Source organism: Oncorhynchus clarkii, chromosome 22 (genome assembly GCF_045791955.1).
Source record: "Oncorhynchus clarkii lewisi isolate Uvic-CL-2024 chromosome 22, UVic_Ocla_1.0, whole genome shotgun sequence".
Classification (NCBI taxonomy): domain Eukaryota; kingdom Metazoa; phylum Chordata; class Actinopteri; order Salmoniformes; family Salmonidae; genus Oncorhynchus; species Oncorhynchus clarkii.
In genome coordinates this window covers 38,193,799-38,210,028 of record NC_092168.1, presented here as the reverse complement: position 1 = coordinate 38,210,028, position 16,230 = coordinate 38,193,799, and the positions used below count along the sequence as shown (strand labels likewise).

At 47.9% G+C, this 16,230-nt stretch overlaps 1 protein-coding gene across 2 annotated transcripts in view; it reads left to right on the top strand.

The window, feature by feature from the left end:
- Positions 1 to 16,230, top strand: part of LOC139380874 (serine/threonine-protein phosphatase 6 regulatory ankyrin repeat subunit B-like) — a 69,698-nt gene that overhangs the window by 26,914 nt on the left and 26,554 nt on the right. For both annotated transcript variants that reach the window (XM_071124014.1, XM_071124013.1), the window contains exons 12-13: positions 2,312 to 2,375; positions 2,791 to 2,859. In XM_071124014.1, the coding sequence (XP_070980115.1) occupies positions 2,312 to 2,375; positions 2,791 to 2,859 (133 nt within the window). The remainder of the gene's footprint in view (positions 1 to 2,311; positions 2,376 to 2,790; positions 2,860 to 16,230) is intronic.

Genomic DNA, 16,230 nt, shown 5'->3' with positions numbered 1-16,230 from the left:
CTACCAGCACCAAGCCATTGGCTGCTCTCCTCAGGTAGCCTACCAGCACTAAGCCATTGGCTGCTCTCCTCAGGTAGCCTATCAGCACTAAGCCATTGGCTGCTCTCCTCAGGTAACCTACCAGCACCAAGCCATTGGCTGCTCTCCTCAGGTAACCTACCAGCACCAAGCCATTGGCTGCTCTCCTCAGGTAACCTACCAGCACCAAGCCATTGGCTGCTCTCCTCAGGTAACCTACCAGCACTAAGCCATTGGCTGTGTGTACTCTGTTTAAATAAATGGTACTTTATAAGTCCTCTTCTTTTGGCTGGAGAACAGGAATGTCTTATTGCTGCTTCTCAATCCTACATTCCTCTACAAGGGGAACTATTCAGCCTTGGTCAGATTGGAGTCACATTGTTCCTCCAACAGCAATACAAGGCAATGGGCCTACATACACAGACAGGCAAGTGGCCTGCAGTGCATACACAGATAAAGCACGAGCCTGGTTACTCATTGCTAGCTGTCTCCCTGCAGACTAGAATATATCTTAGTGACTGCTCCTGTTGAAATCAGAGAGCTGATTGTTCAATACATACTGGCAAACTTCTATGGAGCGACCATTTTGGCTCCAGTCTGGAAGTCTCATGCTCTGTTTGATAGGAGCTGCACAGTTTCACTTGACTGTGTGGTCAGACCCATAGGGCCGGGGGGCACTGAGCTCTGTGAGGGATTTGAGGCCTCTACTGTAGGAAAGCAACAAAGGAAGGTCTTTGATGCTGAGTGATTTATTTGTGCTGAGGAGACAGCCGGCTTGAACCACAGTATTAGAGTGGTGGTTTGAGGGCAATATTCATAGTCTTCAGTATCCATGGTTGTTAACTCCTCCTCATCCTCCCCCTTTAATGACCGGAATGGTTTGACCCAGCGTACTGCGGTTCTAGGCATAGGACCAAAGTGTGACAGCGTGATGGGGATACAAATAGAACACTCTTTAACTCACAGCATGCCCTACAGTGTTTTCCTCTTCCTCTGTCTTGTGTGCTTTCAGAGTATAAATACTTATAGAAGTAGAGTATTCAACTATCTCAGCATGTGTTCTAGCCTGCCTGTCTCTCACCTTACCTCACCTTGTAATCCCTGGACTCATTCTCCACTTCCCCGTCCCCTGTGTCTCTCTCTCCTCCCTGGACTCATTCTCCACTTCCCCGTCCCCTGTGTCTCTCTCTCCTCCCTGGACTCATTCTCCACTTCCCCGTCCCCTGTGTCTCTCTCTCCTCCCTGGACTCATTCTCCACTTCCCCGTCCCCTGTGTCTCTCTCTCCTCCCTGGACTCATTCTCCACTTCCCCGTCCCCTGTGTCTCTCTCTCCTCCCTGGACTCATTCTCCACTTCCCCGTCCCCTGTGTCTCTCTCTCCTCCCTGGACTCATTCTCAACTTCCCTGTCCCCTGTGTCTCTCTCTCCTCCCTGGACTCATTCTCCACTTCCCTGTGTCTCTCTCTCTTCCCTGGACTCATTCTCTACTTCCCCGTCCCCTGTGTCTCTCTCTCCTCCCTGGACTCATTCTCCACTTCCCCGTCCCCTGTGTCTCTCTCTCCTCCCTGGACTCATTCTCCACTTCCCCGTCCCCTGTGTCTCTCTCTCCTCCCTGGACTCATTCTCCACTTCCCCGTCCCCTGTGTCTCTCTCTCCTCCCTGGACTCATTCTCCACTTCCCCGTCCCCTATGTCTCTCTCTCCTCCCTGGACTCATTCTCCACTTCCCCGTCCCCTGTGTCTCTCTCTCCTCCCTGGACTCATTCTCCACTTCCCCGTCCCCTGTGTCTTTCTCTCCTCCCTGGACTCATTCTCCACTTCCCCGTCCCCTGTGTCTCTCTCTCCTCCCTGGACTCATTCTCCACTTCCCCGTCCCCTGTGTCTCTCTCTCCTCCCTGGACTCATTCTCCACTTCCCCGTCCCCTGTGTCTCTCTCTCCTCCCTGGACTCATTCTCCACTTCCCCGTCCCCTGTGATCTCTCTCCTCCCTGGACTCATTCTCCACTTCCCCGTCCCCTGTGTCTCTCTCTCCTCCCTGGACTCATTCTCCGCTTCCCCGTCCCCTGTGTCTCTCTCTCCTCCCTGGACTCATTCTCCACTTCCCCGTCCCCTGTGTCTCTCTCTCCTCCCTGGACTCATTCTCCACTTCCCCGTCCCCTGTGTCTCTCTCTCCTCCCTGCTATGTGGCTGTTTGTTGCCTCCCTCCCTTGCTGCGTACATCGGCCCCTGTAGGAAGGATGTACAGCGTAATGTGTTCCCTCAGTAACGTCCCCTCGTCCTCGGCCCTGTCTGCAGGCTTCCAGATCGACACCCCTGATGCACTGGGGAGGACTTGTCTACACGCTGCCGCCGCCGGGGGGTGAGTCTCTCTCTCTCTCTCTCTCTCTCTCTCTGTCTCTCTCTCTCTCTCTCTGTCTATGTCTCTGTCTCTGTCTCTCTGTCTCTCTCTCTCTCTCTCTCTCTCTGTCTCTCTTTCTCTCTCTCTATCTCTTTCTCTCTCTCTCTCACGCACTCTCACTCTCTCTCTCTCTCGCTCTCTCTCTCTCTCTCTCTCTCTCTCTCTCTCTCCCTGTTTGTGTGAAAATAAGAGAAATACCCACACACTGTTTTGTATGCTCCTGTGTAGTTTATTTCAACATTTCTGTCAGAAGGGCTTCATCAGGTGTTTGTCGTCTGTTGGTGTCTATGTATTTCTCTTTCTGGCACTGCACTCTTCAAAACACAATTTGTCATGATTCTACAACTGCTCCCTCTCCCCCTGTCCCGTTCTGCAGTAATGTGGAGTGTGTGAAGTTGCTTCTGAGCAGCGGTGGGGACCACAACCGGAGGGACAAGTGTGGCAGGTGAGTTCTCTTGGAGCACAGGTAGAAGGGTGGGCAGGTCTGAGGTAAGGGCAGATGAACAGGGCCTTAGTGGGACAGTGAATTGATGTGTATAGATGATGTTGAAAGCTGGTTCTAACTGGGAACTAAATGGAGACAAGGACTTCCTCTCTCCAGTTCCTGTGTAGGTGTGTTTGTGTGGCCAGAGCAATTTGTGTGGCCCCTCAACTCTGACTCAACATTTGATAAAATCAAAGTTTATTGGTCGCGTACACAGATGAGCAGGTGCTATGGCAGGTGCAGTGAAATGCTTATGTTACTAGCTCCAACAAAACATTAGAACGTCTCGCAAATACACAAATTATAGAAGAAATCCAAACAATCAAAGTTAGATATATTAGTGAGCATGTGTGAGAATGCAGAATATCATCATACTAATATTGAGTTGCAACCCCCCACCCCCCCTTTTTCCCTCAGAACAGCCTCAATTCGTGGCATCTACAAGGTGTCAAAATTGTTCCACAGGGATGCTGGCCCATGTTGACTCCAATGATTCCCACAGTTGTGTCAAGTTGACTGGATGTCCTTTAGGTGGTGGACCATTCTTGATACACACGGGAAACTGTTGAGTGTGAAAAACCCAGCAGCGTTGCAGTTCTTGACACAAACCGGTGTGCCTGGCACCTGCTACCAGACCCTGTTCAAAGGCACTTAAATATTTTGTCTTGCCCATTCACCCTCTGAATGGCATATATACACAATTCATGTCTCGATTGTCTCAAGGCTTAAAAATCCTTCTTCAACCTGTTTCCTCTCCTTCATCTATACTGATTGAAGTTGATTTCGATAAAGGATCACAGCTTTCACCTGGATTCACCTGGTCAGTCTGTCATGTTAAAGAGCAGGCGTTCTTAAAGCTGCAATATCAAATCACTGTGGATGGAACTTTTTGGACGACCCAACCAAATTCATATAGAAAAGGGCGTAATAGATCTGTCATTCTCATTGAAAGAAGCGGTAGATGAGTTCTATGTGCGCTCTTTGTATGTTTCCCATTTGAGTTTTTTCAGTTTTGTTCACCAGCCTCAAACAGCTGATAATACATTACTGTTGGTGATGGGAAGTAGATTTCACAGCGGTTTAGACGGTACAATGATTCACACAAATACACCTGGTTGTTTTGTCATATAAACTGACATGAGGCGAACTATTAGAATATAGGAACCAGGAAATGGCAGAACCATTTCTGCATAGTGCGTCTTTAATGTTTTGTATACTCAGTGTACATACACAGTGAGAGAACAACAGTATATAAACAGAATATGAGGTGACCAATGGCTCTATATTAGGGCTGGGAATTGCCAGGGACCTCACGATAGGATATTGTCACTGTACTTAGGTGCCGATGCGATATGTTTTGCGATTCAATACAATGATTTTATTGTGATTTGATGTTCCAAACATATTGCTCACTGTATGTCTGCTGCAGAGAGACGAGAAAGAGTCATAATAAAACCAACATTTTGATCATTCATGGAAATAAAAGTACTGAAAACATTGACTCACTATTTAAAAAGAAGATGGAGAACAAGCTATAGGGTGAAAAATAGTGATGGCTGTCAAACAGTCTGATGTTCTGGGGATAGAAGCTGTTTCTCAGTCTGATGGTCTGGGGATAGAAGCTGTTTAACAGTCTGATGGTCTGGTAATAGAAGCTGTTTCTCAGTCTGATGGTCTGGGGATAGAAGCTGTTTAACAGTCTGATGTTCTGGGGATAGAAGCTGTTTAACAGTCTGATGGTCTGGTAATAGAAGCTGTTTAACAGTCTGATGGTCTGGTAATAGAAGCTGTTTCTCAGTCTGATGGTCTGGTAATAGAAGCTGTTTAACAGTCTGATGGTCTGGTAATAGAAGCTGTCAAACAGTCTGATGGTCTGGGGATAGAAGCTGTTTAACAGTCTGATGGTCTGGGGATAGAAGCTGTTTAACAGTCTGATGGTCTGGGGATAGAAGCTGTTTAACAGTCTGATGGTCTGGTAATAGAAGCTGTTTCTCAGTCTGATGGTCTGGTAATAGAAGCTGTTTAACAGTCTGATGGTCTGGTAATAGAAGCTGTTTCTCAGTCTGATGTTCTGGGGATAGAAGCTGTTTCTCAGTCTGATGGTCTGGGGATAGAAGCTGTTTCTCAGTCTGATGTTCTGGGGATAGAAGCTGTTTAACAGTCTGATGGTCTGGTAATAGAAGCTGTTTCTCAGTCTGATGGTCTGGTAATAGAAGCTGTCAAACAGTCTGATGGTCTGGGGATAGAAGCTGTTTAACAGTCTGATGTTCTGGGGATAGAAGCTGTTTCTCAGTCTGATGGTCTGGAGATAGAAGCGGTTTCTCAGTCTGATGGTCTGGAGATAGAAGCTGTCAAACAGTCTGATGGTCTGGGGATAGAAGCTGTTTCTCAGTCTGATGGTCTGGTAATAGAAGCTGTTTCTCAGTCTGATGTTCTGGGGATAGAAGCTGTCAAACAGTCTGATGGTCTGGGGATAGAAGCTGTTTAACAGTCTGATGGTCTGGTAATAGAAGCTGTTTCTCAGTCTGATGGTCTGGAGATAGAAGCTGTTTCTCAGTCTGATGGTCTGGGGATAGAAGCTGTTTCTCAGTCTGATGTTCTGGGGATAGAAGCTGTTTCTCAGTCTGATGGTCTGGGGATAGAAGCTGTTTCTCAGTCTGATGTTCTGGGGATAGAAGCTGTTTAACAGTCTGATGGTCTGGGGATAGAAGCTGTCAAACAGTCTGATGTTCTGGGGATAGAAGCTGTTTAACAGTCTGATGTTCTGGGGATAGAAGCTGTCAAACAGTCTGATGGTCTGGAGATAGAAGCTGTTTCTCAGTCTGATGGTCTGGGGATAGAAGCTGTTTCTCAGTCTGATGGTCTGGTAATAGAAGCTGTCAAACAGTCTGATGGTCTGGTAATATAAGCTGTTTAACAGTCTGATGGTCTGGTAATAGAAGCTGTTTAACAGTCTGATGGTCTGGTAATAGAAGCTGTTTCTCAGTCTGATGGTCTGGTAATAGAAGCTGTTTCTCAGTCTGATGGTCTGGGGATAGAAGCTGTTTCTCAGTCTGATGGTCTGGGGATAGAAGCTGTTTCTCAGTCTGATGGTCTGGTAATAGAAGCTGTCAAACAGTCTGATGGTCTGGTAATATAAGCTGTTTAACAGTCTGATGGTCTGGTAATAGAAGCTGTTTAACAGTCTGATGGTCTGGTAATAGAAGCTGTTTCTCAGTCTGATGGTCTGGTAATAGAAGCTGTTTCTCAGTCTGATGGTCTGGGGATAGAAGCTGTTTAACAGTCTGATGTTCTGGGGATAGAAGCTGTTTCTCAGTCTGATGGTCTGGGGATAGATGCTGTTTCTCAGTCTGATGGTCTGGGGATAGAAGCTGTTTCTCAGTCTGATGGTCTGGTAATAGAAGCTGTTTAACAGTCTGATGTTCTGGGGATAGAAGCTGTTTCTCAGTCTGATGGTCTGGGGATAGAAGCTGTTTCTCAGTCTGATGGTCTGGTAATAGAAGCTGTTTAACAGTCTGATGTTCTGGGGATAGAAGCTGTTTCTCAGTCTGATGGTCTGGGGATAGAAGCTGTTTCTCAGTCTGATGGTCTGGTAATAGAAGCTGTTTCTCAGTCAAATCAAATCAAATCAAATTTATTTATATAGCCCTTCGTACATCAGCTGATATCTCAAAGTGCTGTACAAAAACCCAGCCTAAAACCCCAAACAGCAAGCAATGCAGGTGTAGAAGCACGGTGGCTAGGAAAAACTCCCTAGAAAGGCCAAAACCTAGGAAGAAACCTAGAGAGGAACCAGGCTATGTGGGGTGGCCAGTCCTCTTCTGGCTGTGCCGGGTGGAGATTATAACAAAACATGGTCAAGATGTTCAAATGTTCATAAATGACCAGCATGGTCGAATAATAATAAGGCAGAACAGTTGAAACTGGAGCAGCAGCACAGTCAGGTGGACTGGGGACAGCAAGGAGTCATCATGTCAGGTATTCCTGGGGCATGGTCCTAGGGCTCTGGTCCTCCGAGAGAGAGAAAGAAAGAGAGAATTAGAGAGAGCATATGTGGGATGGCCAGTCCTCTTCTGGCTGTGCCGGGTGGAGATTATAACAGAACATGGCCAAGATGTTCAAATGTTCATAAATGACCAGCATGGTCGAATAATATTAAGGCAGAACAGTTGAAACTGGAGCAGCAGCACAGCCAGGTGGACTGGGGACAGCAAGGAGTCATCATGTCAGGTAGTCCTGGGGCATGGTCCTAGGGCTCAGGTCCTCCGAGAGAGAGAAAGAGAGAAGGAGAGAATTAGAGAACGCACACCTAGATTCACACAGGACACCGAATAGGACAGGAGAAGTACTCCAGATATAACAAACTGACCCTAGCCCCCCGACACATAAACTACTACTGCAGCATAAATACTGGAGGCTGAGACAGGAGGGGTCAGGAGACACTGTGGCCCATTCCGAGGACACCCCCGGACAGGGCCAAACAGGAAGGATATAACCCTACCCACTTTGCCAAAGCACAGCCCCCACACCACTAGAGGGATATCTTCAACCACCAACTTACCATCCTGAGACAAGGCTGAGTATAGCCCACAAAGACCTCCGCCACGGCACAACCCAAGGGGGGGGGGGGCAACCCAGACAGGATGACCACATCAGTGACTCAACCCACTCAGGTGACGCACCCCCTCCAGGGACGGCATGAGAGAGCCCCAGTAAGCCAGTGACTCAGCCCCTGTAATAGGGTTAGAGGCAGAGAATCCCAGTGGAAAGAGGGGAACCGGCCAGGCAGAGACAGCAAGGGCGGTTCGTTGCTCCAGAGCCTTTCCGTTCACCCTCCCACTCCTGGGCCAGACTACACTCAATCATATGACCCACTGAAGAGATGAGTCTTCAGTAGAGACTTAAAGGTTGAGACCGAGTTTGCGTCTCTGACATGGGTAGGCAGACCGTTCCATAAAAATGGAGCTCTATAGGAGAAAGCCCTGCCTCCAGCTGTTTGCTTAGAAATTCTAGGGACAATTAGGAGGCCTGCGTCTTGTGACCGTAGTGTACGTGTAGGTATGTACGGCAGGACCAAATCAGAGAGATACGTAGGAGCAAGCCCATGTAATGCTTTGTAGGTTAGCAGTAAAACCTTGAAATCAGCCCTTGCTTTGACAGGAAGCCAGTGTAGAGAGGCTAGCACTGGAGTAATATGATCAAATTTTTTGGTTCTAGTCAGGATTCTAGCAGCCGTATTTAGCACTAACTGAAGTTTATTTAGTGCTTTATCCGGGTAGCCGGAAAGTAGAGCATTGCAGTAGTCTAACCTAGAAGTGACAAAAGCATGGATTCATTTTTCTGCATCATTTTTGGACAGAAAGTTTCTGATTTTTGCAATGTTACGTAGATGGAAAAAAGCTGTCCTTGAAATGGTCTTGATATGTTCTTCAAAAGAGAGATCAGGGTCCAGAGTAACGCCAAGGTCCTTCACAGTTTTATTTGAGACGACTGTACAACCATTAAGATTAATTGTCAGATTCAACAGAAGATCTCTTTGTTTCTTGGGACCTAGAACAAGCATCTCTGTTTTGTCCGAGTTTAAAAGTAGAAAGTTTGCAGCCATCCACTTCCTTATGTCTGAAACACATTCTTCTAGCAAGGGCAATTTTGGGGCTTCACCATGTTTAATTGAAATGTACAGCTGTGTGTCATCCGCATAGCAGTGAAAGTTAACATTATGTTTTCGAATAACATCCCCAAGAGGTAAAATATATAGTGAAAACAATAGTGGTCCTAAAACGGAACCTTGAGGAACACCGAAATTTACAGTTGATTTGTCAGAGGACAAACTATTCACAGAGACAAACTGATATCTTTCCGACAGATAAGATCTAAACCAGGCCAGAACTTGTCCGTGTAGACCAATTTGGGTTTCCAATCTCTCCAAAAGAATGTGGTGATCGATGGTATCAAAAGCAGCACTAAGGTCTAGGAGCACGAGGACAGATGCAGAGCCTCGGTCCGATGCCATTAAAATGTCATTTACCACCTTCACAAGTGCCGTCTCAGTGCTATGATGGGGTCTAAAACCAGACGGAAGCATTTCGTATACATTGTTTGTCTTCAGGAAGGCAGTGAGTTGTTGCGCAACAGCCTTTTCTAAAATTTTTGAAAGGAATGGAAGATTCGATATAGGCCGATAGTTTTTTATATTTTCTGGGTCAAGGTTTGGCTTTTTCAAGAGAGGCTTTATTACTGCCACTTTTAGTGAGTTTGGTACACATCCGGTGGATAGAGAGCCGTTTATTATGTTCAACATAGGAGGGCCAAGCACAGGAAGCAGCTCTTTCAGTAGTTTAGTTGGAATAGGGTCCAGTATGCAGCTTGAAGGTTTAGAGGCCATGATTATTTTCATCATTGTGTCAAGAGATATAGTACTAAAACACTTGAGCGTCTCTCTTGATCTTAGGTCCTGGCAGAGTTGTGCAGACTCAGGACAACTGAGCTTTGAAGGAATACGCAGATTTAAGGAAGAGTCCGTAATTTGCTTTCTAATAATCATAATCTTTTCCTCAAAGAAGTTCATGAATTTATCACTGCTAAAGTGAAAGTCATCCTCTCTTGGGGAATGCTGCTTTTTAGTTAGCTTTGCGACAGTATCAAAAAGGAATTTCGGATTGTTCTTATTTTCCTCAATTAAGTTAGAAAAATAGGATGATCGAGCAGCAGTAAGGGCTCTTCGGTACTGCACAGTACTGTCTTTCCAAGCTAGTCGGAAGACTTCCAGTTTGGTGTGGCGCCATTTCCGCTCCAATTTTCTGGAAGCTTGCTTCAAAGCTCGGGTATTTTCTGTGTACCAGGGAGCTAGTTTCTTATGAGAAATGTTTTTAGTTTTTAGGGGTGCAACTGCATCTAGGGTATTGCGCAAGGTTAAATTGAGTTCCTCAGTTAGGTGGTTAACTGATTTTCTGATGTTCTGGGGATAGAAGCTGTTTAACAGTCTGATGTTCTGGGGATATAAGCTGTTTAACAGTCTGATGGTCTGGGGATAGAAGCTGTTTCTCAGTCTCTCGGTCCCAGCTTTGATGCTTTGACCCGTACTGTCTCTGTCTGTTAGATGGTACCAGAGGGAACAGACCGTGGCTCAGGTGGCTGAGGTTCTTAATGATCTTCTTGACCTTCCTTTGACACAGTCCTGTAAATGCCCTGGAGGGCAGGCAGCGTGGCCCCAGTGATGCGTTGGGCTGACCACGCCTCCCTCTGGAGAGCCATGCGGTTGAGGGCGATGCAGTTGTCGTACCATGCAGTGATACAGCCCGACAGAATGCTCTCAATGGTTCATCTGTAGAAGTTCCTGAGGGTCTTAGGGGGAATGCCAAATTTCGGCGGTTGTGCCTTCTTCACCATGGTGTCAGTGTGCCCTCTGTGTTGAGGATCAGCATAGTGGAGGTGTTGTTGCCTATCCTCTGTGTTGAGAATCAGCATAGTGGAGGTGTTGTTGTCTACCCTCTGTGTTGAGGATCAGCATAGTGGAGGTGTTGTTGCCTACCCTCTGTGTTGAGGATCAGCATAGTGGAGGTTTTGTTGCCTACCCTCTGTGTTGAGGATCAGCATAGTGGAGGTGTCGTTGTCTACCCTCTGTGTTGAGGATCAGCATAGTGGAGGTGTTGTTGTCTACTCTCTGTGTTGAGGATCAGCATAGTGGAGGTTTCGTTGTCTACCCTCTGTGTTGAGGATCAGCATAGTGGAGGTGTTGTTGTCTACTCTCTGTGTTGAGGATCAGCATAGTGGAGGTGTTGTTGCCTAGCTACCCTGTGTGTTGAGGATCAGCATAGTGGAGGTGTTGTTGCCTAGCTACCCTCTGTGTTGAGAATCAGCGTAGTGGAGGTGTTGTTGCCGAACCTCTGTGTTGAGAATCAGCGTAGTAGAGGTGTTGTTGTCTACTCTCTGTGTTGAGGATCAGCGTAGTAGAGGTGTTGTTGCCGAACCTCTGTGTTGAGAATCAGCGTAGTAGAGGTGTTGTTGCCTAGCTACCCTGTGTGTTGAGGATCAGCATAGTGGAGGTGTTGTTGCCTAGCTACCCTCTGTGTTGAGGATCAGCATAGTGGAGGTGTTGTTGCCGAACCTCTGTGTTGAGGATCAGCATAGTGGAGGTGTTGTTGCCGAACCTCTGTGTTGAGAATCAGCGAAGTAGAGGTGTTGTTGCCTAGCTACCCTCTGTGTTGAGGATCAGCATAGTGGAGGTGTTGTTGCCTAGCTACCCTCTGTGTTGAAGATCAGCATAGTGGAGGTGTTGTTGCCTAGCTACCCTCTGTGTTGAGGATCAGCATAGTGGAGGTGTTGTTGCCTAGCTACCCTCTGTGTTGAGAATCAGCGTAGTAGAGGTGTTGTTACCTAGCTACCCTCTGTGTTGAGGATCAGCATAGTGGAGGTGTTGTTGCCTAGCTACCCTCTGTGTTGAGGATCAGCATAGTGGAGGTGTTGTTGCCGAACCTCTGTGTTGAGAATCAGCGTAGTAGAGGTGTTGTTGCCTAGCTACCCTCTGTGTTGAGGATCAGCATAGTGGAGGTGTTGTTGCCTAGCTACCCTCTGTGTTGAGAATCAGCGTAGTAGAGGTGTTGTTGCCTAGCTACCCTCTGTGTTGAGAATCAGCGTAGTAGAGGTGTTGTTGCCTAGCTACCCTCTGTGTTGAGGGTCAGCATAGTGGAGGTGTTGTTGCCGAACCTCTGTGTTGAGGATCAGCATAGTGGAGGTGTTGTTGCCTAGTTACCCTCTGTGTTGAGAATCAGCGTAGTAGAGGTGTTGTTGCCTAGCTACCCTCTGTGTTGAGGATCAGCATAGTGGAGGTGTTGTTGCCTAGCTACCCTCTGTGTTGAAGATCAGCATAGTGGAGGTGTTGTTGCCTAGCTACCCTCTGTGTTGAGGATCAGCATAGTGGAGGTGTTGTTGCCGAACCTCTGTGTTGAGAATCAGCGTAGTAGAGGTGTTGTTGTCTAGCTACCCTCTGTGTTGAGGGTCAGCATAGTGGAGGTGTTGTTGCCTAGCTACCCTCTGTGTTGAAGATCAGCATAGTGGAGGTGTTGTTGCCTAGCTACCCTCTGTGTTGAGGGTCAGCATAGTGGAGGTGTTGTTGCCGAACCTCTGTGTTGAGGATCAGCATAGTGGAGGTGTTGTTGCCTAGCTACCCTCTGTGTTGAGAATCAGCGTAGTAGAGGTGTTGTTGCCTAGCTACCCTCTGTGTTGAGGGTCAGCATAGTGGAGGTGTTGTTGCCGAACCTCTGTGTTGAGGATCAGCATAGTGGAGGTGTTGTTGCCTAGTTACCCTCTGTGTTGAGAATCAGCGTAGTAGAGGTGTTGTTGCCTAGCTACCCTCTGTGTTGAGGATCAGCATAGTGGAGGTGTTGTTGCCTAGCTACCCTCTGTGTTGAAGATCAGCATAGTGGAGGTGTTGTTGCCTAGCTACCCTCTGTGTTGAGGATCAGCATAGTGGAGGTGTTGTTGCCGAACCTCTGTGTTGAGAATCAGCGTAGTAGAGGTGTTGTTGCCTAGCTACCCTCTGTGTTGAGGGTCAGCATAGTGGAGGTGTTGTTGCCTAGCTACCCTCTGTGTTGAAGATCAGCATAGTGGAGGTGTTGTTGCCTAGCTACCCTCTGTGTTGAGGGTCAGCATAGTGGAGGTGTTGTTGCCGAACCTCTGTGTTGAGGATCAGCATAGTGGAGGTGTTGTTGCCTAGCTACCCTCTGTGTTGAGGATCAGCATAGTGGAGGTGTTGTTGCCTAGCTACCCTCTGTGTTGAGGATCAGCATAGTGGAGGTGTTGTTGCCTAGCTACCCTCTGTGTTGAGGATCAGCATAGTGGAGGTGTTGTTGCCGAACCTCTGTGTTGAGGATCAGCGTAGTAGAGGTGTTGTTGCCGAACCTCTGTGTTGAGAATCAGCGTAGTAGAGGTGTTGTTGCCTAGATACCCTCTGTGTTGAGGATCAGCGTAGTAGAGGTGTTGTTGCCTAGTTACCCTCTGTGTTGAGAATCAGCGTAGTAGAGGTGTTGTTGCCTAGCTACCCTCTGTGTTGAGAATCAGCGTAGTAGAGGTGTTGTTGCCGAACCTCTGTGTTGAGAATCAGCGTAGTAGAGGTGTTGTTGCCTAGCTACCCTCTGTGTTGAGGATCAGCATAGTGGAGGTGTTGTTGCCTAGCTACCCTCTGTGTTGAGGGTCAGCATAGTGGAGGTGTTGTTGCCTAGCTACCCTCTGTGTTGAGAATCAGCGTAGTACAGGTGTTGTTGCCTAGCTACCCTCTGTGTTGAGAATCAGCGTAGTAGAGGTGTTGTTACCTAGCTACCCTCTGTGTTGAGGATCAGCATAGTGGAGGTGTTGTTGCCGAACCTCTGTGTTGAGAATCAGCGAAGTAGAGGTGTTGTTGCCTAGCTACCCTCTGTGTTGAGGATCAGCATAGTGGAGGTGTTGTTGCCTAGCTACCCTCTGTGTTGAAGATCAGCATAGTGGAGGTGTTGTTGCCTAGCTACCCTCTGTGTTGAGGATCAGCATAGTGGAGGTGTTGTTGCCGAACCTCTGTGTTGAGAATCAGCGTAGTAGAGGTGTTGTTGCCTAGCTACCCTCTGTGTTGAGGATCAGCATAGTGGAGGTGTTGTTGCCTAGCTACCCTCTGTGTTGAAGATCAGCATAGTGGAGGTGTTGTTGCCTAGCTACCCTCTGTGTTGAGGATCAGCATAGTGGAGGTGTTGTTGCCGAACCTCTGTGTTGAGAATCAGCGTAGTAGAGGTGTTGATGCCTAGCTACCCTCTGTGTTGAGGGTCAGCATAGTGGAGGTGTTGTTGCCTAGCTACCCTCTGTGTTGAAGATCAGCATAGTGGAGGTGTTGTTGCCTAGCTACCCTCTGTGTTGAGGATCAGCATATTGGAGGTGTTGTTGCCTAGCTACCCTCTGTGTTGAGGATCAGCATAGTGGAGGTGTTGTTGCCTAGCTACCCTCTGTGTTGAGGATCAGCATAGTGGAGGTGTTGTTGCCGAACCTCTGTGTTGAGGATCAGCGTAGTAGAGGTGTTTTTGCCGAACCTCTGTGTTGAGAATCAGCATAGTAGAGGTGTTGTTGCCTAGCTACCATCTGTGTTGAGGATCAGCGTAGTAGAGGTGTTGTTGCCTAGCTACCCTCTGTGTTGAGAATCAGCGTAGTAGAGGTGTTGTTGCCTAGCTACCCTCTGTGTTGAGAATCAGCGTAGTAGAGGTGTTGTTGCCTAGCTACCCTCTGTGTTGAGAATCAGCGTAGTAGAGGTGTTGTTGCCTAGCTACCCTCTGTGTTGAGAATCAGCGTAGTAGAGGTGTTGTTGCCGAACCTCTGTGTTGAGAATCAGCGTAGTAGAGGTGTTGTTGCCTAGCTACCCTCTGTGTTGAGGATCAGCATAGTGGAGGTGTTGTTGCCTAGCTACCCTCTGTGTTGAGGGTCAGCATAGTGGAGGTGTTGTTGCCTAGCTACCCTCTGTGTTGAGAATCAGCGTAGTACAGGTGTTGTTGCCTAGCTACCCTCTGTGTTGAGAATCAGCGTAGTAGAGGTGTTGTTACCTAGCTACCCTCTGTGTTGAGGATCAGCATAGTGGAGGTGTTGTTGCCGAACCTCTGTGTTGAGAATCAGCGAAGTAGAGGTGTTGTTGCCTAGCTACCCTCTGTGTTGAGGATCAGCATAGTGGAGGTGTTGTTGCCTAGCTACCCTCTGTGTTGAAGATCAGCATAGTGGAGGTGTTGTTGCCTAGCTACCCTCTGTGTTGAGGATCAGCATAGTGGAGGTGTTGTTGCCGAACCTCTGTGTTGAGAATCAGCGTAGTAGAGGTGTTGTTGCCTAGCTACCCTCTGTGTTGAGGATCAGCATAGTGGAGGTGTTGTTGCCTAGCTACCCTCTGTGTTGAAGATCAGCATAGTGGAGGTGTTGTTGCCGAACCTCTGTGTTGAGAATCAGCGTAGTAGAGGTGTTGTTGCCTAGCTACCCTCTGTGTTGAGGATCAGCATAGTGGAGGTGTTGTTGCCTAGCTACCCTCTGTGTTGAGGATCAGCATAGTGGAGGTGTTGTTGCCTAGCTAGCCTCTGTGTTGAGGGTCAGCATAGTGGAGGTGTTGTTGCCTAGCTACCCTCTGTGTTGAAGATCAGCATAGTGGAGGTGTTGTTGCCTAGCTACCCTCTGTGTTGAGGGTCAGCATAGTGGAGGTGTTGTTGCCGAACCTCTGTGTTGAGGATCAGCATAGTGGAGGTGTTGTTGCCTAGCTACCCTCTGTGTTGAGGATCAGCATAGTGGAGGTGGTGTTGCCGAACCTCTGTGTTGAGGATCAGCGTAGTAGAGTTGTTGTTGCCGAACCTCTGTGTTGAGAATCAGCGTAGTAGAGGTGTTGTTGCCTAGCTACCCTCTGTGTTGAGGATCAGCATAGTGGAGGTGTTGTTGCCTAGCTACCCTCTGTGTTGAGGGTCAGCATAGTGGAGGTGTTGTTGCCTAGCTACCCTCTGTGTTGAGAATCAGCGTAGTAGAGGTGTTGTTGCCTAGCTACCCTCTGTGTTGAGAATCAGCGTAGTAGAGGTGTTGTTGCCTAGCTACCCTCTGTGTTGAGGGTCAGCATAGTGGAGGTGTTGTTGCCGAACCTCTGAGTTGAGGATCAGCATAGTGGAGGTGTTGTTGCCTAGTTACCCTCTGTGTTGAGAATCAGCGTAGTAGAGGTGTTGTTGCCTAGCTACCCTCTGTGTTGAGGATCAGCATAGTGGAGGTGTTGTTGCCTAGATACCCTCTGTGTTGAAGATCAGCATAGTGGAGGTGTTGTTGCCTAGCTACCCTCTGTGTTGAGGATCAGCATAGTGGAGGTGTTGTTGCCGAACCTCTGTGTTGAGAATCAGCGTAGTAGAGGTGTTGTTGCCTAGCTACCCTCTGTGTTGAGGGTCAGCATAGTGGAGGTGTTGTTGCCTAGCTACCCTCTGTGTTGAAGATCAGCATAGTGTAGGTGTTGTTGCCTAGCTACCCTCTGTGTTGAGGGTCAGCATAGTGGAGGTGTTGTTGCCGAACCTCTGTGTTGAGGATCAGCATAGTGGAGTTGTTTTTGCCTAGCTACCCTCTGTGTTGAGGATCAGCATAGTGGAGGTGTTGTTGCCTAGCTACCCTCTGTGTTGAGGGTCAGCATAGTGGAGGTGTTGTTGCCTAGCTACCCTCTGTGTTGAGAATCAGCGTAGTAGAGGTGTTGTTGCCTAGCTACCCTCTGTGTTGAGGGTCAGCACAGTGGAGGTGTTGTTGCCGAACCTCTGTGTTGAGGATCAGCATAGTGGAGGTGTTGTTGCCTAGTTACCCTCTGTGTTGAGAATCAGCGTA